This window comes from Leptonychotes weddellii, chromosome 13 (genome assembly GCF_054177405.1).
Source record: "Leptonychotes weddellii isolate Sample4059 chromosome 13, ASM5417740v2, whole genome shotgun sequence".
Taxonomy (NCBI): Eukaryota; Metazoa; Chordata; class Mammalia; order Carnivora; family Phocidae; genus Leptonychotes; species Leptonychotes weddellii.
This window is the reverse complement of record NC_138381.1, coordinates 15569111-15593072: the sequence shown is the minus strand read 5'-3', so window position 1 is coordinate 15593072 and position 23962 is coordinate 15569111. Positions and strand designations below refer to the sequence as shown.

General features: G+C 48.4%; 1 protein-coding gene across 1 annotated transcript in view; it reads left to right on the top strand.

Moving 5' to 3' along the window:
* The window catches only part of NEDD4L (NEDD4 like E3 ubiquitin protein ligase), a 290602-nt gene extending 273571 nt beyond the window's left edge, over positions 1–17031 (top strand). The window contains exons 22-29 of the mRNA XM_081802522.1: positions 441–471; positions 951–1093; positions 3368–3428; positions 4786–4845; positions 6287–6394; positions 7712–7808; positions 8429–8501; positions 12025–17031. Of these exons, the coding sequence (XP_081658648.1) occupies positions 441–471; positions 951–1093; positions 3368–3428; positions 4786–4845; positions 6287–6394; positions 7712–7808; positions 8429–8501; positions 12025–12127 (676 nt within the window). The 3' untranslated portion in view covers positions 12128–17031. The remainder of the gene's footprint in view (positions 1–440; positions 472–950; positions 1094–3367; positions 3429–4785; positions 4846–6286; positions 6395–7711; positions 7809–8428; positions 8502–12024) is intronic.
* Positions 17032–23962: the final 6931 nt, after the last annotated feature.

Below are 23962 nucleotides of genomic sequence, written 5' to 3'. Positions count from 1 at the left end.
TCCCAGCAGAACATCGATGTGGCTATCTTTGAATAGGAGACTTGTGGGTGGTAATTTTTTCTTTTAAAATTTCTATGAGAGGGGTGCCTGGGTGGCTCAGTCGTTAAGCGTCTGCCTTCGGCTCAGGTCATGGTCCCAGGGTCCTGGGATGGAGCCCCGCATCGGGCGCCCTGCTCGGCGGGAAGCCTGCTTCTCCCTCTCCCACTCCCCCTGCTTGTGTTCCCTCTCTCGCTGTGTCTCTGTCAAATAAATAAATCTTTAAAAAAAAAAAAAAATTTCTATGAGAGTAAACTTTATTTAAAAAAAAAAAAAAAAAGTCTCTTTCTCCCTTGCTTTCTGCTAGTTATTGCTTTCTACGGCATGATACTGAGTTAGGGCCGGCCGGAGGCACAGAAGAAGGCCATGCTTGCTTTCAGCCGCTTTGCTCTTAACGGTGCTAGGTGGCCCTGTGGGAGGGAGCTGGTCCAGGCAGTGAGCAAGGAGGTGTCCGGATGCACATAGAAAGCCAGGGTTCTCAGAACAGCAGGTAAATCCATCCCTCAGCCTTGCTTCTTAAGCTGCCCTTTTTTTTTTTTTTTTAAGTCCCTATGTTTCTCCTTTTTGAAAGAAATTCCATGCATCATCTTTTATGACTATAAAATCTAATTTTCAGAAAGTGCATTAGAATTTGGATTTCGGTAGTCTTGATGAGTGTTCCCTGTCTTTTCTGTTACACGTGATTAATTTCTTGATAAATGAATAGGTGACAAAATGGTGCTCTCCTCCATTGTTGGTAATGTATGAAGAATAATTAAAACTCATAAATAACCTCAAAATAATTCACCTTTGATAACATCTTTAAATGTGTAACATCTCAAAAGTTTAAAAGCCTCGTTAGATATTCTCTTAGACTCAGAGCCCATCTGTTGGAAAGTCTTTCTGAATGAATGTTGCTTATCTTGTTTGGTGAGACATTATTACTCAGTAATGTGCACAGTAACTTCATGATGGTGATTGTTGTGTTATTTTTGCAATTACAGACCTATCAAGTGGATCTGAAGCCCAATGGGTCGGAAATAATGGTGACAAATGAAAACAAGAGGGAATATATTGAGTACGTATACACAGATTTACAACCTTTTATTAAACTGAACAAGCTGTTTGGTTGATGTCCCTTTCTAAAACAGCTCATGCCTGTTGTGGGCACACTTTCAGTAATATGAGTTCCTTTCTGGCTTGGGCTAATAGGAAGTCAAATTATAAGATGGAAAGTTGGACCTTGTATCATGACTTCAGTGAGCTGCCTTATGAGGGAGTCAAAAGGAGAAAAAAGTGTACAGTATTGAGTAATATGACAAACATGCTTTTGGAGGATGTGATATGTAGTCTAAAATTGAGATTTGCTGTGTTGGAACATAGTGTCAACAACCAGTGGGGTAAAATAAGGAACAACCAGAAATAAAATATTTCCTCTCTCTAGTGACTTCTTTTCCGTAATGAAAATGTAAGAAAATTGTTAAAATGGATAAGAAAATCCACATATGCAAACACAGTGAATTATTTCTGATATTTATGATTTTCTTAACCCAATCTTAGCCTCAGTGGTGGAACAAAATGTTTAGTCCTTTGGAAATCCAGCTGTTAAGCAATCCTAGGGCATTTATGCTGGCCAGAAGGCCTTTGTCTGTCGGGCACATTACACGATTTCCTCTTTGGTACGTATGTATGCTTCACGCACACAAGTCCGGATCTCCCTCGCTAGCCCGGGTGCAGGGCTGAGGTCAGCACAGCGGTGTTTGGTGCGCGGGTCCCAGTGTCTGCATTCGACAAGCTGGTTCCCTCCTCCCTGCTCAACGTAATTGGCCAGAAGACTTGAATGTGAACAATTGGCCTAGAGTCTTGGCATCTTTTAGTGTCCTCTACAAAGAAAAACCCATCCTTCCTAATTAGGGAGAAATGGAGAGTGTTGGAGCCAGTCACTACTTAGAGACCCTGACAAAGCATGCTTAGCAGACATGCCCCCTCCCCGCCCGTCCTCACAAGTTAAAAGCTTGCTGTGCTTTAAAAAAAAAAAAAAAAAACCCACCTAGGAATAAGACACTACAGTCCTTACCTGTTCACATTAATTGGCACACTTGTTCTGAATTTGGACAATCTCAGCAGGCTGGACGCCACCTCGGCAGATGCCATGGTCTTCATTTGAAAGTACAGGCTTTGAATGGATTTTTAAAAACACTACCTCTGAGGGGGGATTAGGGCCTGAAGTCTGAGGGTTTGGACATTTGATACATGTGGTATATCATCCTTTGCCGTTAATTCCTTTAGGTTTCAGGTTTGCTAGGGGGTGGCCTTGGACAGAGTTGCAGGCGGCTTCACTGGAAAAGAAAGGAGGGTGAAAATCTCCACCCGCCCCCCGGCACACGGGTGCCCCTGGGGTGCAGGAAGGCTCTGGGGCTGATGGTTGAGCAGTGCGGTGAAGCCCCAGGCGGCTGAGCAGGGCGTGTGCAGAGGGGCGGGCCTGGAGGGCCGTAGCCATGGTCGCACCTCGCAGGGAGAGCCCTTTATGGAGGCCTTCGGTCTGTCTCACGACAAAATGCCTTCGCTGGAGTCCAGCATGGATTCACCTAGCCTTAGATTCTGCTGTGCCCGAAACATCGCCACAGAGAAAACGGTTTCTGTTCAAGAGGTCTTATCATTAATCCTCCAAATTTTGGCATTAAAGGATTAGCATAAACCATTTTGCTGATAAGTTATGTGTCATTGTTGAAAACAGTATACTGGACACCAGAGCGAAATGTATCACAAAATGTTGTACTAGATACTCCTTTTAAAAACATATGTACGTGTTCAGGGGCGCCTGGGTGGCTCAGTCAGCTGGGCGTCTGCCTTGGGCTCAGGTCATGATCCCAGAGTCCTGGGATCGAGCCCCACATCAGCAGGGAGCCCGCTTCTCCCTCTCCCTCTGCCTCTGCCCTCTGCTTGTTCTCTCAAATAAATAAATGAAATCTGAAAAAAAGGGGGAAAAAATCTATGTACACGTTTATGCAGAGGTGGGTGTGTGTTTGCGTGTGCGTGCATGCATGATGCACGTATATATTCACACTCCACGACCTTTTTTCTCTCTCTGTCCCCGTAGTCCTATCTGTAGGCAACTTTGCTAAACTAAGGCTTTATCGGGGGTGGGGGGGAATAAATGGTCTCTGAGTTTAGGTTCCCAGCTACTCCTGAAAGCATTACTGAATCCAGCGTGCCGTGGTTCTGCACCCGCCCCGTTGTCCGCCACGGTGGGGGTTCCTCTGTTCTCCCCTCCCTGGGTGAGAAGGTGTGAGGAAGCAAACGGGGCTCGCGGTGACGAGGGTGGTTCACTCCTCTCCCGTTGCTCCCGCAGCTTGGTCATCCAGTGGAGGTTTGTGAACAGGGTCCAAAAGCAAATGAACGCCTTCTTGGAGGTAAGTTGTGCGCCCTCAGTCCTGGGGTGAGAGAGGAGGGCTCTGGCTCTTGGGGTGGGGATGCTGGTGGCCTGGAGCACTCAGCCAGCCTTTCTTCAGCTGGTGTTCTCTTGTCCTGCTTCTCCTTGAATCCCTCACAGACTCCGCTTCCACACAGGTACATGGAAAACACATTGTCTTCGGCTGGGTTTTTGTCTTAACCCCGACCTGTGTTGTGCCAACTTTCTCCTATTAGAGGGTGAAGCAGCCACTCCTCAGATCCAAATATTTAATGTCAGCAATGCTCCCAGGCCCCTAGCAGAGGGTGGAGGGATTCCTCATTTTACAGAGGGTTCAGTTTGGGGGCACCTGGATGACTCAGTCGGTTAAGCGTCTGCCTTCGGCTCAGGTCATGATCTCAGGGTCCTGGCATCAAGCCCCGCATCGGGCTCCCTGCTCAGCGGGGAGTCTGCTTCTCCCTCTGCCCCTCTCCCTGCTCATTTTCTCTCTCTCAAATAAATAAGTAAATAAAATCTTCTTTAAAAAATGGTTCACTGTGACCAAAAGTAAAACCCCTTTTTAAGTCTTGATAACAGGTTTAGTTATGTAAAGAGAAGGTAGGAACAAGCCCCAAGTGTACATTATAAATTCCCACTGAACCAATGCAGAGTTCTCATTGGGCAACGCTCTCCTCGGCTTGCCCCAGCTCAGTCACCTGCAGTAAAGCCCCAAGCCCGGCAGAACACTCAAAAAATTCAGGGACTTGGAGCATAAAATGTGAGTTAGACCTACAAGAGGACAGCAGGTTTCATACTTCATTTACATAAGAAACCCGGGAGGCTCCATGCTGGCCCCGCCCCAGGTGATCCCACTTTCAGAAACCAGACACCTGCGAGGCCCAGCAGCATGGAGCATCTCACCAGACCAGTCCAGTGGTCAGTGTGAACCTGGGAACTAGAGCAGGGTCTCTGCGTTCCTCTCTCCCCTCCTGGATCACACCGCCTCCTTATGTAGTTCATCTCTGTGCCTTCAGTACCTTATTTTTAAACATACTCTCTTGCACATTCGTGGCTCATGCGTTCTAGGACATACTGACTCATAGCTATGTCATAAATGGCTTTTGGAATTTGCCTGCCTACAGTAACCCATAGTTTCAGAGGGCTTCTGAAATTGCTCAAATACCTGAACCTTCTAGATTCTCCTCCCTTTCTAAATTTTTACATTGGGACTGTGCTGTTTTTATTAGAACTACAATTATGGGATACTGTCGCTGATCTATAAATCAGCAAAAAATGTGTTTTTTCCTGGCTGTTTTCTCTGTAAAATTTGTCTCTTTCAAGGAAAAATATATCTCAGGGTGACTTTTTTTTTCTTTCAGGGATTCACAGAACTGCTTCCTATTGATTTGATTAAAATTTTTGATGAAAATGAGTTGGAGGTTTGTATTTTAAACATTTTCTGTAAAGTTAGATATTTTTAAATGGTATTTTATTATTCTCTGGCCCATGATGTCCTAGGGAGTAAGCTGGGATGGATTCTACTCTGTCTCTTAATGGGGTGCATGTGTCGATCTTCAAGTAGGGAATAGTGGAAGTAGTCAGCTGTCGATTCCTCACCCAGGAGAGAGTAGTTCTGGGACACACCAGACAAGTAGAGGCCCACCGAGCTGGGCTGGGTTCATGGCCAGGAGCACCAGGTAAGGAAAATTGCTTCTGATAGAGTCATGGTTGGGACATCCAGTTGGGGCAGCAGCTGAGATCCTGCACCTCCTCCCCACATGGTGGTAGTCATGTGACCTTGGCCAGGACATGAGCAGCAGGGGCTGTGGAACAGACGTCTCTGTGAACTTGACCTGGTTTATATTGCATAAGGAAGAACCTCAGAAGACAACAAGGTAGTAGCAGGAGGCAGTTTACATTGGATTGTTTCAACTTCTTTGTGTTGACCTAGAGGAAAACCAGCAACTTAAAAAGCACAGGGGTCTCTCACCCTGTGTTGTGTTGAGAGAAATAGGAGGAGGAGGCTGTGTCTGGAGAACCTGTCACCCATTTGTCCAGGCCACGTATCCGATGAACCATGTCTCACAGACTAGCCTTCTGTTCTTCTTCGTGAAATAGGAACTTGAAGACAGATGATGTCAAAATCCTATAGTGTGAGCCCTTGGTTTTATTAAGTGGGGAAACTGAGCTGGGGGCAGCAGTTAAGAACCTTCTGGGTTTACCCAACAAGGTTTGGGCACAGTCAGGCCTAGGATCTATTCTCCGCCTTCTGGTTTGCTTCTCCTTCCATTTTTCTTTGGTGCCTCTGCAGGAATATCATGCTCACTTTTCCCCGAGGACTCCTTCCCTGCTTGGGGGTTAGGCAGCAGGAGGAGCCTCAGACTCCGTTGCAGACCCAGTCACTGCATTAGTGCAGGTCTGCACCCACGCACCTCTGGTCAGCGAGCTGGCAGAGGGGAGCTCTGGGCTGCCAGCACTGATTCCCCTGGGGGTCGGGAGACATTTCACATCCTGAGACACACAGGGTCTCAGAAGGGCAAACAGATGGAGTAACGGGCAGCTGTAAAGGGAGTGCAAGAAAATCTGAGCCCCGGGCCCATGTTGGAGGCGTGGGCCAGGGACAGACGTGGAGTGGCATTTCCACCACGAAAGGCCGTGGCCTGAACACGCGTTGGAACTGGGTCCCCCTCTTTACCTGCGCTGCCTCTCTGATCTGAAGGGACAGGAAAGTGATGTCCCCGTCATGCGTCTTTAAGAGTTGCCAGCTTACCTGCTTTGCAGATGACAAAATGCCAATGTTGAGAAAAGGCCATTCCTCCACGGGTGATCTGTGCAGCGTTCACGAGGGCCCCACTCATGTCTGCTCAATCTCCCTCCTAGTTGCTGATGTGCGGCCTTGGCGATGTGGATGTGAACGACTGGAGGCAACATTCTATTTACAAGAATGGCTACTGCCCAAACCACCCTGTCATTCAGTGGTTCTGGAAGGTAAGGCCATGGCTGCCTGGGTGGTGGTCCTGCTCCTCAGCCTCGGTTGGACCCCTGGGGGCAGAAAGCAGCCCTCCCTGCTCTTTTTCCATAACTCTAGTGGAGAGCTGTCCCTGCCTCAGGTTGATCCTTATCAAAGCACTTTGTCCTTCCTTAACCACCTGACTAAAGCAGCTCTCTTTGAGGAACCCACCGAGTAGGATAAGTAGGTACAGGAGACCAAACTGGCCTGCCAAAGTGTGACTAAGAATGGGAGGCTTCTCAGGGCAAAATGTGCTTTGGGGCTGACTTTTCCAAGATGCCGTTTTTGGTTAAAAAATCATTTTCCCCATTTTATTGGTTAATTCCAACAAACATTTTGCTCTTTTCATCCTTCAGTCAGAGATGCAAATGAAATGTGATTTACTGTCTTAGGGCCAGTGTTTGCCTTCTCTTGAGCTTAGGAGAGAAGTGAAATAGAAATGAGTTGAGTCCAAGGGAGAGACCATAAACTGCCTTCTAAAGAACAATTTCAGGGCACCTGGGTGGCTCATTTGGTTAAGCATCTGCCTTCGGCTCAGGTCATGATCCCAGGGTCCTGGGATGGAGCCCTGCATCCAGCTCCCTGCTGAGTGGGGAACCTGCTTCTCCCTCTCCCTCTCTCAAATAAATAAATATTTTTTTAAAAAATAACAATTCCAGGGGGGAAAAGGGCTGACTGCTTACTTCCAAAACTAAGAACTTCTATAACTTGTTTTAAATTCTAAATCTCTATTATAAAGACTGTTTCAAGTGCCAGCAGTAGTGGAGAGAGAGAAAATGTTAAAAGCAGACTCTTCAAAGCCCGGTCCACGGTCTGCTCAGTTCCTGTCCTTGTTCAGATGTGTAGCATGCACAGGGTATTGTAGGGGCCTATCCTGGCCTCTGTTTTTCTTTTAATAAAACGTTCTCTTTAGAGAATTTGTCTACAGTCTGAAATGTCACACCGTAACCCGGGTTTCCCTGGTGTCGGCGCTTCTCGAACACTGGATGTCTGTAACTGGCCCGGGGGCTGCTGGCATGCCTCGCCCCACACACATGAGCTCAGTGCCACCAAAGAGTTCGCTTTGTATTTCATTTCTTTTGACCTATTGGCGGAAGAAGAAAAAGACATTGTGATCCCTCTTATTCTCTGAGATGACACAGGTGGTATTCTGGTGCCCATTAAAAAAAAGACTCCGTTTTCAGTCACCTGTCTCGGTCTGATGCCGCGGCGTTGACGATGGGGTCCCGCGTGTCTGCGTTAGCGTGTGCCAGGTGTCCCACGGCGCTCTAACCACCTTCTGCCCCCGGCCCTAGGCTGTGCTGCTCATGGACGCCGAGAAGCGGATCCGGTTACTGCAGTTTGTCACGGGGACATCCCGAGTACCTATGAACGGCTTCGCCGAACTTTATGGTGAGCGGGGCCCTGTGCGACTCTCCGCTCTCCTCTTGCAACTTGGCAGCCAGGCATCCGCTGTGGCCCAGCGAGCCTCGGCCCCCCAGGCGCGCGTGTCCCCTGCAGGTCCCGTGCGGGATGGGGGGGCGCTTTCGGGTTTGTACAGAGATCAGTTGGTCTTTTCTGTTTTTCTTGTTTTGTATTGTGGTGTATCTTGAAGGACTCCTACCTCCAGGAAACCGAATTGCTCCGTGCTTACTGTAGAGATGTTAGAGAATCACTCTTTCTGCTCTACATAGTAAAAGTCAAGCTTCTTTCCTCCCCCCGAAAGGAGCTTTATGTGTAAGCTTGCGGGGTTCGGCAGCGACGCTGTACCTGTCTGCACCCCTGCGTGCTCTTTGACGTGGTGCGCCTGCAATCCGAAGTGATGCGGGGTCCGTGCCCCCTGAGGCTGTGCGGGCCTCTTGCTTCTTCCCCAGCAGATCTTCACTACTGTCTGGGAGCCAGGGAGGGGGTCTCCGGCGCCCCCTGGGCACGCCTGCCCACCTTCTTCCCTTTCCCTGAAGCCCCACCTTGGCTTTGTTGTCCGCCTGCCTCGACAGTGCTTGGCATTTATTTATTTCTCTGTCTTTGTCTAGGTTCCAATGGTCCTCAGCTGTTTACAATAGAGCAATGGGGGAGTCCTGAAAAACTGCCCAGAGCTCACACATGGTGAGTGTCAGAAACACACAGTTGTCCACAAAAAGGGTTTTAAATACTTAGCCGGGGCTGATGCTGGGCTGGAGGTCACAGAAGGCTATGTTGCCTGCCCACGAAGAGCAAAGTACAAGGTGCAAGTGATGGCGATGAAATATAAGTTGTAATGCTGATAAAACTCAAACCAGGGTCTGCATGGACCCGGTGTGTTTGTCTCATAAAGGCTTAAACCACCCCCCCATGCTGTGGGGGGAGTTCCTCCTCGAAACCCCATCATTCCTAGAAGCAGAGATTCCACTGTGTATTCACTCGACATGGAAATGACTGTTCTCAAACTCTGTAGACAGATTGGATTTTTACTCCAACCTTAAGTTGGTTTTTATCCCCAGAACTTGGGATAAAACTCCCTGGAGAAACTTTGTTTTAAAAGATCTCTTATGGGGGCCCCTGGCTGGTTAGTTTGTTCAGCGTCGGACTCTTGATTTCGGCTTGGGTCATGATCGCACGGTCGTGGGATCGAGCCCCGCATCAGGCTGCACACTCAGCAGGGAGTCTGCTTGTCCATCTCCCTCTGCTCCTCCTCTTTCTCTCTTTCTCTCTCTCTCAAACGAGTAAATACAAAAAATATTTTTAAAAAAAAATAAAAGGCAAAAATAAAATAAAAGGCCTCTCATGGCCATCAATAACCCATACATCTCTGGAGTTCAGCAACAGTACGACTGGATGGAGGAGCATGAGAGGTGTGACACAGGCCCCGTCCCCCGGGGTCAGCGGCAGAGACAGGTGTGGAGCAAGGCAGCCCTCAGGCCTCCAGGATGCAGGGCAGGAGGAGGGGCCTCCTGTGTCTCTGAGGAGTCCCCTAAACCCAGCAGCTCTTGGGGGAGCTCTGAATGATCCAAGCGCCTGTGTGCCTTGGGTTGGTTTCCCCCCACAGGCTTTTATTTCTTGCTCTTAGAAGCAGGTGGAGGTGGGCCGTCTGGAAAATGGTGAGCCTACGGTCCTCCTCCTCCTCACCTCACTGCTAGAGAGCCCACTCTGGGCTGCACAATGCAACCGAACACTCGTCGTGGGAAACGCCTCCCCACCCTCACAGTACCTAGGAGAGAATTATCATGAAACTGTGTTTGTGGAAAATTGGCTGTGGGAGGTTCTTTTGATTCCCTCGCCTTGCCGGAGAGGAAGCATTCCCCGTTTATACCATTCACAGGACTCTGAATGGCAGGAATATGGTCCTTGCCCATCCGACCCTTGAAAGCAAGCTGACCCCAGCTAAAAGTGGCGGATCTCCCAAGCGGCGATTGCCGTCGTTCTCTGCCTTTCTTCTAGAGGGAGAATGTGTTGCTAGTTTGGAGCTTTTATTCCAAACAGTATCTGAGTCAAGTGTCATTTTCTGGGTTATGATAGTCTTCGTTTGGGGGGCAGTCGGTACGGAGCCAGGCCCCGGGCCTGCTGGGATTGATGCACAGCTCCCAAACTCAAGGTCTCGTCATGAGAAGGCAGAGTGAGAGCTGACTGGTTGGGCCCAGCTGTCTTCTGCGGGCCAGGCATGATCAAATCTCTCTGGTGGCCTCAGGGCGCGCTGGTGTTCTTTCCCCTCAGCAGCGGGGAAGCCTGCCCTGTGATCACGCAGCTCTCAGATTCCCAAAGCGCAGGATTGGGACTCAGCTCTGCCAGAACCAGAATCTACACGCTAACCCTGCACCGAGATCTGCTGCCTCGGTTGATACAGTTCACTTGGGAGGCTCTTTGAGGAGAACCAAGCAATTGAGTGTCCAGCCCATGTCCCTCTGTGCCCCTATGGACAGATGTCTTACTGTTGAACTTCTGTTCTCAAGTCCACGTGCTTGGGTCACAACTAAAACCTGGTGCTGCCCAGATACGGCCTCTGAATTCAGTGGTTCTCAACGTCGGCTGCACATTGGAACCTCCTAGAAAGGTTTTTGTTTTTTTTTTTAAATACGGATGCCAGGGTCCTGCCCCCAGAGATGTGGACTTCGTGGGTGTGGTGTGTAGCCTGAGCTTTGGGATTTTCAGAACTCCCCAGGTGGCTCTGGCACAGACAGCTGGAGTTGAAGATCCCTGCCCTTCCCTAGGACGAAGGTCTGCCCACGGGAGGAAAGCAGCCCCGGGGGCTCTTACCGGAGCCTCTGTGCTTCTCTGTGAGTCACAGCGTCTTCCTGCCAGTGCTCCCCACAGATGGCTGCCGCCCGCTGAGCAAGGGCGCTGGGCGCGGGCTGGCAGGGGCCACCCGTCCTCCCGGCCCGGCCCCGGCCTGTGCTGTCCAAAAGGAACAGAGCTTTGCTGGCTGCTCACAGCAACAGGGCCACCACCGAACTTCAGCTGGAGATAGGCCTGATTTCTTCCATGTTTTATGAAAAGATAAAATTGGCAGTTAAGCTTCAGAATACAAACCTGCCTTAGCAGGAGAGCGAGAGCTAGCGTACTTTCCATAAACCTCACAGAGGTGATTTTCGAGTGTCTGAGGTGGAAAGGGCTTCATCTCACTGTTTAGCCAAGATCAGTCCTTGGATATTTAAAATTACACTTTACAAAGAATCACAGAGCCGCCTGCTCTTTGGACGAGACTAAAAATGACCTCCCGAGGCCTGCACTTCGTCCACGTGAGGAAGTGAAGCCCATGGAGACTACGGAGGCCACTCGGCTGGCTAATGCCAGGCCCGAGCCAGACCCCTGCCCCCCAACTCATTCACACTTGGCAAGCACTTGCTGTGGTCCACGCAGGGTCCTAAGCACTTGATGTGCTTGAACTCCTACGATCATCATGGTGATTCTTAGCAGAGGGTCATAGACAAGGGGAAGATGGTCACAGATCCTGGAGAAGGCACCACCAGGCCCCCTAGGGATCCCCGGCCCTGGACTATGAAGGACCAGCTGCAGTTGACACGAAAGCCACCTTCTGTGACAGGCTCCCGTTAAGTGCAGTCTGCAAAAGTGAGGTTCTTTTTCACGTTTGAGAGCATCAAGGAACTGAAAACCCTTTTAGACGTCGCCTTCAGGGTTCCTGGGTTCCCGAGAAATGTGGGGACTTGTTCTGTTCATATTTGGAATCACAGGTGACTATCTGGAAGTTACTAATCCGGAAAAGCGCTTGGCGTGGGATCTAGTGTAGAATAAGTGAGAGCATTCCAAATAGACTCAACCTTGGTTCATCCCAAACATGTAAGTGCTTGGTGTTCGAGGGTCTGGAACTCGGCACGCACGTCAGGGACCTCCCCTCGGGCCTCCCTCCCCCCCGCAGCTGGGCCTTTCCCGGCCCCACATCTAGCTGCAGTAGAGAGGTTTTGTGGCCTATCAGAAAATTCTCATCTCTCGTCCGTAGGTTATATAACCTCTTCGGCGTGGACAGTTTCATTGCTGGTATTTATTTTTGATGACTCGAAATTGTTGCTGAAGACTTGCACATCCTCTTGCTCAAATACCAAATGCCTGCTTAGCCCGCCCCTCCCCCAACCAGGAACGTCATGACCACAGGGTAACAAGGATGGCCTTTGACCTGTACTTTCTGTTGCTTCTGCAGCTTTAATCGCCTTGACTTACCTCCATATGAGACCTTTGAAGATTTACGAGAGAAGCTTCTCATGGCCGTGGAAAACGCTCAAGGATTTGAGGGGGTGGATTAATCGCTCCCCGCCCGGCCTCGGGGTGGTTGGTCGTCCAGCAAGTCCTGCTTGCACTTTTGCATTTGCCTAACAACAGACTTTGCAGAGACCAGGTGGAAAGAGGAGCCGCAGGTGTGGCTCCTGGAGCCGAGCCTTCTCGAGCCTTCGCCCACGACTTGCCCAGGTTCAGACGTGGGAGCCCAGTCCCAGGTCGAGTTCCTGCATTTTCCACCACGAATTATCAACTGGTTGATGTGTACACTAATTACATTTCAGGAGGACTTAATTCTATTTATGTTGTGCCTCTGTAGGCAAAGCCCTTAATAAATATTTTACATACTTTATAATGACAATGAATGGAATTAATCATCTACAGGTATAGTATTACAACTCATGTTTACTTTTTAAAATGATTTAGATCGATTTTCAGATTTTATTTCATTACAATTAAAGATGTCTCGTGTACTTGGAAAAGTGAGCATATTTTTTTTGTATTTGAATTTCATACCAGGTTTAATGTCAGTGACTTTTTTTTTTATTTTGGAAGTACTTTGAGCACCCTCCCCACTCCCTACTTCATTAGAATTGGAAGACTGATTTTTGTCCAAAAACCTTCTACAAACAAGTACTTTGAGAGCATTTAAACTATAACATTAGGCATAATGGTAATTTTCTCCATACTCAAAATGCAAACAAACTGGATATTACTTTTTTTTTTGTACAAATTTAGCATATAGCTGCAGGCTGAGAGAATTGTAACATAGCATGACAAATTCGGTGTTGACTTGAAGGACTCACACCATTATTCCTTAGAAGTAATTACGTGTGCCAGAACACCTTTGGGACAGGGTTGGACTATACTTTCTCAGAAGAGAAATTACCTACCCCTCCCTGATGCTGTACAGTCCTTCTCTTCTCACCTTTTCTTCTTTGCTGTTCGTAGTGGAAACATTTGAATGAACCTTGGCACCGCTTGATTTGAAACTGTGGAAACCAGAGATCTGTTTCATGTCTTATTTGTATGCGTTGGCTAATGGTCGCTAAATAACCAGTTTTTTGTCCTAACTGCACCAATTCTGAAGGCACTTTATGTACGACATGGAGGTCCTATCTGGTTTTGTTGATGTTTTGTTTTTTTTACCGTAGACATTCAATGTGATGATTATTTCTTCTCCCTGCACACATCTTTCCGGTGCAATATCTATCAGTTTTGACTCTGGCTGCTGGTGTATAAAACCCGGCTGTAAAGCTGAGCCTACAGACCCCGTCCTCACCCATTGTTCTGTGATTGCGGGGCAACTACCAAGATTCATTGAATGCACACTTCGTCTAACCGGGTTTTGTCCCCTGGGACATGTTGCATGCTTCGCCACTGTGTATTGCCTGAGTGGTGTCCGTTCTGTGCTGGACTGAAAAGTGAGCGGGAACTTGGACTTGACCCCCGCGGTCGTTTGGGCCGTTGGGCTGGCCGTGGCGGGGATGGAGGGTTCCACGCGCTTGGATACTTTGCCACTTGTGAGTGTGTTGGTCGCAGAATTCCGTGGTGTTTTGAGAGAAAGCCTGAGGGCAGCCTGGGAGTTCAGCAGCCCTGCTGTCCTTTTAACCTGTGTTGTCCTAAACCCTGTCGTGACAGGGGGCTGTAGAGATTCGATCTCTTGCTGGTGATAAGACAGAAAATCGTGGTTTTGGGGCCTCCCCGTTGGTTATGTAAGAAGGACCTTTTGGTGTAAGAAATTCATTGTTACCCAGCTCTGGGTGGCTTGTGAAAAACCATGAATGTTCGTGGTTATAAGTGAGCCGTCTTAAGAGGTGCAAAGGTCGGAGGTGTCTGAGAGAAGGTGGACTTCTACAGAGGTGAGGATTGGCTCCCTTCTCCTATTGATTTACAAATATCCAATAGTGATCAGAGAACTTAGAGGTTGAATAATTGGAGAAAAACGCAATGCTCAGTATTTTTCTCTATTTGTGGGATTTTTTTTCTCCCTTCAGTCAATATATAACAAATGTCTCATGGCAAAAACCCCCATCATGTGGCCCCTCCTGGTCCAGAGGGCTTTCTTTCTAGGACTCACACCAAAGCCAATGCCTGGACGGATTCTCAAGAGTGATCATGTCCTTACAGGGGAGAAAGCCCACGATTCTAGTTGAAGAACTGGGATTCTGTCATTTTGTAAACCGTATATTCAAAAAATCAGAATATTCTGCGTAATTGCAAACTAGGCAGTGTTAAAAATATGAAAGAAAAATCCATCCTAAGATCATTTCCGTGCCAGGAGCAGATGGGAATTGTCAAACTCTACCCCTATGAATACTTGAAAGACCGTAATTGTGACTGACCGTCCGGTGCATCTACCACTAAATGCTGGGTTCAGTGACAGCCGAACGGTGCTGGGTTTGGGGTTTGTTTTTTGTTTGGCTTTTGATCGACATCAGATTCCCTCATCTCAGCAATTCTCAGTGTTTCACTCTTTGTCTAAAATAATCCTAGATCTTGTTTTCTCTAAATGCTGACAACCACTCTCCGGCATCTTCACGACAGAGTCCCAGGGACTGCTGGTCGTTCCCGTCAGCAGGCCCCAGGGAGGGTGAGGGCCAGGACTGGCTGCCTCCTCTAGTCACCCTCCCCTCTGGCGCTTCTCCTAAGTCCAGGGGCTCTGTACCTTCTGTTCCCTTAGAAATTACCTGGATCTGGCTTTTTTTAGTTGTCTGAAGAAAGTAACAGTTACTGTGGATCATTTTGCCACGAGGTTAGGAAGCTAGTTGCAGAGTTTAACAACTGCATTGTGGACATGAGTTACGACGCCTGCCTGTAGTCCAGGGTTCTCAGTCCCTGTCCCTTGTTGGCCTGCAGGCGAATTTGGAAAGTCTGGATTAGCTTCAGATGGTGTGCTGCGTTTCAGCCGGCTGCCTCTGGAATGGGAAACCATGAGGCATTTGTCTGTTTTAAAGTTGTATTCAGCTTTGAAACATTTTCCGTTACGTACTTCTCTATAGCCAGTCCTGAACCAAATCATAAGAACGTAAGATGCTTCTTTGATTTTTGTTTACAAGGCCCTTTGGTCGAACATCGGATTTGCCCTGTGGTCGGACGGCAAATGCTCTGAAGTGACGGACACGGGTTATTCCTCCCACGTGAAGATGCAGCGACAGATTCTGAGAAATGGTTGGCAAAATATTTGAACCACTTTCTACATCTCACAGTGTTAAATAGACAACATGTACCGTGGCTGTTCGATCTTGCCAGATCCAGACTGGCTCTCTTGAAAGCCAAGTTCACATGCAGCAAATTACTAATTGTTGTAACAGTTAACTAATTGTTTAACACTTGACTCTAGCATTTTCCTAAGTCTTGTGTCTCACCTCTGAACTTTTAAAATCTATAGAGAGCGTAGGTTAATCAGTTCTCGAGCCCCCTCCCTGCTGTGCTAGCCACCCTCTTCTTTTCCTCTTTCCTCTGCACCGCCCCCCCCCCCTTCTTGACGGGGAGAGGGCGCTTACTGTCTGGTGTCGTTTCCTGCCTTGTCAGTAGGGGGCGCTGCCGCGCAGGGTGACTGCCTGGTCTGCTCCCTTCCTGGCCCCCAGGAAATCGAGCACTACCTCTTGTCTCCTTCAGGCTTTGGGGTACATCCTGAGAAGTCACGTCAAAACTGCCAATTTCAGGTCTGAGATGCGTTTTTAAAAAATCCTTATAAACTCCACTTTGTACTTTAGATTTTAAAACTGGGAAGACAATGTGATACACTTTGGACCACTTTTGAATTTCTCTAAGCCTTAATGAACAGTGTGTATACACTGGCTTACGCACACCCCCACCCCAGAGCGTTTTCAGTGTCAGAAACGATGCTGTGTGTAGCATTAGGACGTGAGCTCGCGTAATGTTTTATTTCAGAAAAGGATAGCTTTCTGTCTTTATAGAATGTTCCCAGAAAACTTCTCATTAGACATCTATCCTTGGTGAAAGGGGTTGTGCACAGAGCAACGCATGTTGAAAATGCATGCTTTCTTGTTCGTTGGGCTTATGTTTCTAAGGAGTATCAGTAGGAATCTAACCGCATTGGCTACAGACCTCTGTGTCCTGCATCTCAGCCTCGTGTCAGAGCATTGAAAGCCTTTCTGATGACCGTAACCCTGTGTCCGCAGACATCTGTGTTCCTAGATAAGCCAGTTTGCCCTTTCACTCAGACTGATTCCACCTAGATGGTCACGGTGTTTCCTTCATGTTAACTTCACGTAACTTTGTTTTTCCTTTGCTACTACTTATGTGAGATGTATATACATATATACGTACGTACGTACGTACGTATGCTGTCCAAATATATATGTATATATTTGTATAGCATTTTTACACCTTTCGAGTAATCTGGTTTCAAAAGGGAGTGAGAGCTTAGTCCTTCTACAGTTTCCTCCAAGCTGTGTCCTGAGATGGCTGACCCTCAGAGCCTGAGAGGGACCCCAGGAAAATGATGCTAATGTGTTGGCATTCCGTAATTCAGGATCTTTTACCAAATGAAACATGAAAAAAACAGTGACTTTTAAGGTGAAAAGGGTTTCAAGCATTCCAAATGAATTCTCAATGTTTCATAACTTTTTATTATAAACCCCCCCACCTCCTAATAAATACAAAGCCAAGTACTATTTGATACGGTGATTACAAACCAAACTACTTTGAAATTTTTTAAACACAACTTCTGGATAACGCTCCTTTTCACAATCAGAATGGCTTTAAAATATGGTTGAATTTGATACACACAGGAAAAGTTTTGTTTAAGAACAAATCCTTTTTTGCTTTTCATTTTTCTTGAGAGATCTAAAGAGAAATTGTAGATTGTTTTCCTGACAGCGAAAAAGTAATGTGACAAATGAAGTCGTTGTAAAGAAGTGATACAACTTGTCAAATATTTAATAAAGAATTATGGAAGCTGGAACGTTTTCTACATCGAGTATTATGGGTTGTCTGATTTCAAGCTTCTCGGTTAATGCGTTGTCTTAATTGTTCCGGGGGATTTAAATGCTTGCAGACGTAGAGCACTCATTTCCTTAATACCCCTCAGAGCCCCACACCTTCACGGCGCCATTGGAGTCTGCCCGAAACACAAGGCTCACACTCACTGGGATGCACATCTGTTCTTAGCCATCTGTCATCTTGTTATTCAGCTTGGGAATTAATGACTTTATATAATACTCGCTTAACTCAAAGGAGTCCATCCCTAGAAAGGCTGGCCTCACTTCTGGTTTTTAACCCACCAACCCTCAATTTAATGTGAGTTAAAGAGCCCGTCATACAGTGATCCGAAGGGGTACGTGCACCCCAATGTTTATAGCAGCAATGTCCACAATAGCCAAACTATGGAAAGAGCCTAGATGTCCATCAACAGATGAATGGATAAAGAAGATGTGGTATATATATACAATGGAATATTATGCAGCCATCAAAAGGAATGAGATCTTGCCATTTGCAACGACATGGATGGAACTGGAGGGTATTATGCTAAGTGAAATAAGTCAATCAGAGAAAGACAAGTATCATATGATCTCACTGATAGGAGGAATTTGAGGAACAGACAGAGGATCATAGGGGAAGGGAGGGAAAAATGAAGAAACCAGAGGGGGGAGACAAACCATAAGAGACTGTTAATCTCAGGAAACAAACTGAGGGTTGCTGGAGTGGTGGGGGGTGGGAGGGATGGGGTGGCTGGGTGATAGACACTGGGGAGGGTATGTGCTATGGTGAGCGCTGTGAATTGTGTAAGACTGACGAATCACAGACCTGTACCCCTGAAACAAACAATACATCATGTTAATTAAAAAAAAAAGTTGGTCATGAAGCCCAAAGAGGTTCTCAGAAGAACGATGCTGTCAAAATCCAGATCTTGCATCAATTCCCTGCAATTTTAACAACTGTAGCCGCCTCAAAAATGTTTCCTCTTCAGTACGAAGCCTCCTCTTAATGGCCTTGCCCTGTCCCATCAAGGACAGCCCCTCAGGGACTGCCAGGAGGTGACGTCCCTGCCGGGCGTGATTGAGTCCTTTTGCAGTTAGCAATAGATGGCGTCTTGCTGGGAAGGTGGTGTGAGCAGCGTGTGAGGTGCTGGCGGGAGGAGCGGCTCCAAACTTGTGTATGTTCTTTCTGAGAGAAGAAGCCAAGTGGTGGAATAAACAGAGGAATAAATCACCCTGTATTGGCTACACAGTGGCTAGGTTAGGAAGCTCGTCATCTGCTCTGAAGACCGTGAGTGAGCCGAGCACCTCGGGCAGGCCAAAGCCCCCAGTCAGACGGCGGCGCCCAGCGTGGGGATCCAAGCTTATTCCCACGGTTTGCTTCTGAGGAGCCATGGTCAAAGGGCCCCAGGACGTGAACACAAAAGCCACTGGCATATGGGGATTATCATAAGAATAAAAAAAAAATTGTATGTAAAAAAAAAAAAAAAAAAAAAAGCCACTGGCAGACCCCTCACCTAGGAGAGAACACTTCTCGAAAAGGACGGTAGGTTCCCAGAGAACTCAGGCTGAGGACTCTCCGTGGGTCTTTAGGGGACTTGAATTGGACAGGAAAACAAATAGATGGTGCGTTGACTTAAGACCCAGTACAGGCCCCCTTCATGAGTAGATGGCGGGAGGCTGTCACGACCTGGGGGTGCCCACAGGTGGGGACTGAGTGAGAAGGAAGGTTCCCTCTGTGGAAAAAGGTGAACACCCCCCCGCCCCCGTCACAGTCCTGGGAGTGGGGGGAGGGGAGACTGCAGTTAGGAAGTCTTGGTTTGCTTAGCACAAGTGACTCCATTTTGGACCCGCTGTCTCCTTTTTAATGGAGGTAAAATTCACATACAAGAAGTAAATCTTAAGTGTACATTCATGGAGTTTTGACAAATGCCTGCACCCATGTAACCCAAATTCCCACTGCCCCAGAAAGTTCTTTTGTGTCTCCTCCGGGCCCATCTCCACTCTGGTGCCCTCCCCCCACCCCCCAGCAACTACTGTTCTGAATTTTTTTTGCACCATAGATTAGTTTAGCCTGTTTTTGGGTTTCACAGAAATGGAACCATGAGATTAGTTACAGTGACTTTTTAAATTCTAGCTGGTGACTACACTGCCCTGGAGCCATGAAACCCATTAAGTCAATGGGTGAGAAGCCGCGAGTCATCACAAATGAAAAAGATGATCGTCTAATACCCAAATAGTATCCCCCATTTCATATATAACGTGAAAATCTCCACTTTTCAAATACACACAATCACCTTGTAGGAAGTTTAAGCCTGTTGTTTACATACAGCGATCATCTTGAACTTACAGGTTGAAATCCAGACATGTTTTGCTATAGTCCATCACCAATGCCTCGAGATGGAGAGGGTGGCCTGGATCATGCCCCAGTTCCCGGGCCCCCTTCTTCACGAATGCATCCTGAGGAGGGAAGAAAGCAAGGGTTTATCAGGGCAAGTTAATGCTGTAACAAGGAAGCCCAAGTGGTGACTTAATATGATAAAGGTTTATTCCTCATGGGTCTGTGTAGGTTCAAGATGACACTGCTCCAGGAGTCCCTCAGGAACCCAGGCACCCTCCCTCACCGCTCCACCATCCCCTGGGCCAGGGACCTCTGCAGTCCACAGGCAGAGACTGAAGGGAACCTGTGGAGAACGGAAGGACGGCCAGGTCAGGACACCCCCCTCAAAAGCCAGCCTGTCCTCGGGAACAGCCCCCACCCTAGGCCCTCAAAGGAAGCCACACTGCCTCTCCGCCTGTCGAAGGAGAGAGCTCTCTCCACCCTCAGAAGCAAAGGCATATTTTCCAGATACCTTCCAGGGCAACACAAACATCCCTTTGGCCAACAGAGCCGAAGGACCAGAAAGGACCAGAGACTGAGGGCTGGTGTCTCTGCCCCCAAGAGGTATTCGATGGAGCACCAGGATGTTGTTATAGTTTTTAAAGAGTTTCTGTTTGATAAAGGATTTTAGATATTAACGTATAACATATTTAATATTACTTGTGGCAGAAAGTTTGGGTTTGGGATTGGTCTTTCCAGTCCTAGTTACTTAGCTCTCTTACAAATTCTAAGGACTCCTCCGCCAGTAGGGGCTTCCCACTCTCTCCCCCACCCTCCCCCTCCTCCCCCACCCTCCCCACCCTCTCTTGCCTTCTTTGCTGTCTATATTGACTTAGAAGATCCTTGCTTGTTCATCAGTTGGGATTATCACGGGGACATGCCCTCCCCAATGTAATGAGTTTTTAAACAAAATTCAGGCCTTTGAACCCTGGACTCCAGTTAAAAAGTAACAGGCTGGCAACTGGATCAATGAGAGACAAATATTAGCTGTGGAGGCTGGAGAGCCACGGCATTGGGAAATATCCACTGCTGGTGACATGGAAAGAGCAGTGGTCATACCCGTCTTGAGGGTCTGGGAAATCCAAGGGCCCCAAGGACCTTGGGCCAGTCATTTTCTTGCTCTACGAGGTGAACACTGAAGCCACCAGCCCTTAAGTTACCTTCCAGAACTTCCTTTAGTCAGGACGCCTGCAGAATCCTCCTGAAGGGTGTGTCCTCTTTATTTGTCTCCCCTTCCCAGCCAACCTGCACTCCTGTTAGGCTGCCTCCAGCAAAGCTCCGAGCACCTCACTCTGCTACATGCGAAATTTCCACCAGTCCCCATTGTACTCCTGCCTGGCGCTCAGGCCATGTGGGGTGTTTGGGCAATAGGACAGCGGTCTCTGTGTGGCCACTTCTAGCCCTTCGCCAGTCTTCATCCTTCCCTCGTTGTGAGGTGTTCAATGCTACAACCCTTGCTTCTTTCTTGAAATGCTCTTTGGTTTCCATGATGTTTCACCTTCCGGATTGTTCTCTCCCTCCCCAGCTACTCCTGCTAGTTTTTCTCCTCCCCTATATGATGTTCCCCCATAATTTGCTCTTGGTTCTCTCTCTCTCCCCCCACCACCCCATCCACCTCCTTCTCCTCTTCCTCCTCCTCTTTTTGTGGCTTAAAGTCGTCACCTCTGTGTGGGCAATTGCAAATCTACCTCTTACCCCCTCCCAGAGGCCTCGACTCTCCTAGCCAAAATCTCAACACATCCCAATCTAAACTCACACCACTCTCAAACTTCTTCTCCCTTCTTTCTAAATTTCTGGGAATTGTACCCTGGTTTCTTCCAGGCATCCACACTGGAACTTCATCTTTGTGCTTCCATATGGCTTTGCTCCCCAAGTCCAAAGAGGGACAAAGTCCAGTTTTCCATTCGTTCAGCAAACATGCACTGAGCAGCTACCATGTACCACGTACTTGGAGGGGCTAAGAATACAGCAATTACAAATGATTAGCAAGGCAAAAATCCTTTCCATGAGGAAATATCTATTCTAATGGAGGCAAACAAATAGGAAACATATACATAAATAAAATGTATGTTACATTAAATGTTGATGAAGCCACGAATGGAAAGCAAGCAGGGGAAGGATTAAGGCAGCGTGGGAGGGTCCACATCTAGACGGGGTGGGTCAAGGTGAAGACCTCACGGGGCTGAGAGAATGAGCTCTGTGGCTACGTGGGGAAGCACACAGGGAGATGGAGTAACAGAAACACAAAGGCTCTAAGCAGGATTGGGGAATAAGGTCGAAGCCCTTTTGAATATGCTAACGTGAGACGCCTGTTAGACATCCAAGTGAAGAGGGCAAGTAGAAAGTTGAACACAGAAGTTCAGGGAGAGGTCCAGGCTGGAGATATCAGTGTAAGTGCCATCAGCATGTCGATGGCATTTAAAGCTCCTAGACTGAAAAGGAGGGTCCCAGGATCATAAGATGAGACTATCAGGATTGGAGTGGCCCAGAAAGCTGGGGGCAGGGAGGGTGGAAACCGGGAGCCAGGGCGGTCCCAGAAACAGGAGAGGAGAGCTTATTTTTGAAGGCGGGGAGACCATGGGTGTCAGTTACAGACAGTCCCAACTGTTCAACTGCATGATCTTTCAACCTTTCAATGGTGCAAAAGGGATATGCGTTCAGTAGAAACCCTACTTGGCAATTGGCATGTGGATCCTGCCGGGGACCAGTGACATGCGGTGGGACCCTCTCCCGTGATGCTGGGCAGGGGGACAGCGACCCGGCTCCCCGTCAGCCAGCGAGCATGACATGGGGGTCAACGACCGACCCACCGCCAACCATCTGCCCCCCACGGGGTGAGGGAGTCAGCTCCGTACAGGAGACGTCAGCCCCTGACTGTCAATCAGGCTGCGTGTGCGAGGATTGTGCCCAAGTGCAGGCTCAGGTCGGTGTTCGGAGTGCGGGTAAGGGAGGCCCGGCCAAGCTCCGATGGTCCGTAGCTTAGTGCAGTAAGTGGGTTTTTGACTTAATGATAACCTCAACTCCTGCTGGGTTTATCAGGATGTAACCCATCGTGAGTAGAGGCAGATCTGTACTGCAGTTGGTCTGCAAGTTGAGGACTGAGGCATGACCACTGGGACTGGCCCGGAGGGTGACACTGGTTGATCTTGGCGGCGGGGGGGGGAGGTGGCACTCACGGAGAAGGGGGAGGGGCAGAGGACAGCAGGAACACGCTGACCAGCTCAGGATCTGCAGCCCCACCTCCACCTGACTAGCCTCAGAAACGTCCGTCCCAGTTATGACAGTAACCTCCTGACAGTGCACCCCCTTTCCTCCTCGCCCCATTCCCAATCCAGTGCACACACAGCCCAGCTCTACTCACCACTGTCCCCTGCAGAAATCCTTCAATGGCTGCCAGTGGCCACTGGTGACGATCTCAACTCCTTAGCTAAGCACTCCAAGCCACGGTCAGGCTTCAGACTCACTTCCACTTCCTGCCCCTATATTCACCTTCCCATAGACCATCTGCCCACACACCTCATGCTTTCCTCCCATCTTGCCTTTGTTCACCCTGTTCTCTCTACTAGAAGAGACCTTCCCACACATCCGACTCTAGTCAAAATTCAGAGTCCATCTCTGATGTCACCTCACCACTCAAAGCCCTTCCTGGTGCCCCCAGCACGTGAAAGTTCCGCCCCTCCTCTGAACGTGTGGCATTTGGCCCCTTTCTGCCTCTTGTCGTGGTGTTTGTGTACTGGGCCCCTTCCTACGCATCACCATAAGCCACCTGATGGCACAGGGCTTCATCCATGCCCGCCACACCCTGGATGCTCGAGAAAGCTGGTCTAAAAGGAACTGGACGGGTCTGGGGAATGGGGTGAAGCTGCTGGTTACAGTGAACTTGGAGGTTGTCTGTGGATTTCAGTTTCGAGAATCCTCAGTTTCCTGCCTCTGTCCACTCCTGAATAATAACCAAACATTGGCCAGGCTGCTGAGCGCCTTCCACCTTGTGATGCTGAAGAGGGACCCAGTTGTCTGTAAAAAAGGCATTTGGGGTCTCTGGAAAGAGAACAAGAGAGGAAACAAGGAGTCAGCCAAAGACATCGAAACCCAGAAATGGCCTGCTAAGTAAGAGAGTCACACGGCCTTGGCACGAGCGAGGGTTTGGTGCTGCCAACTCCCCTTGCTGCCTCAAACAATAGCCAATGAGCAATGCAAGTGTTGCCTTTTTGCTCTGCTTCCCATCCTTTCGGATGTGATCTTCAAGCCTCATAGCATAAGCCACACTTTAGTTCTTGAGAGATGGCGGTCTCCTTGGAGGCCGGTGGGCGTCTCGGCCACACTCGGCTGTCTACGCAGAGGTGCCTGGCAAGTGACTTCTGGTGGCTGCTCAGAGGTGTCCTCTGGGTGCTGACCGAGCTCTCTGCTCGTGACCATAGGCAATTTGGACCAATGTGAGATTTGGGCTTGAATTATCTAATAATTATCCATTTTTCTTTACTTAGAACGTGACTGTTCTCCCTTGTCACAATATATCCCCTGTGGGGTCTTTAACTCGT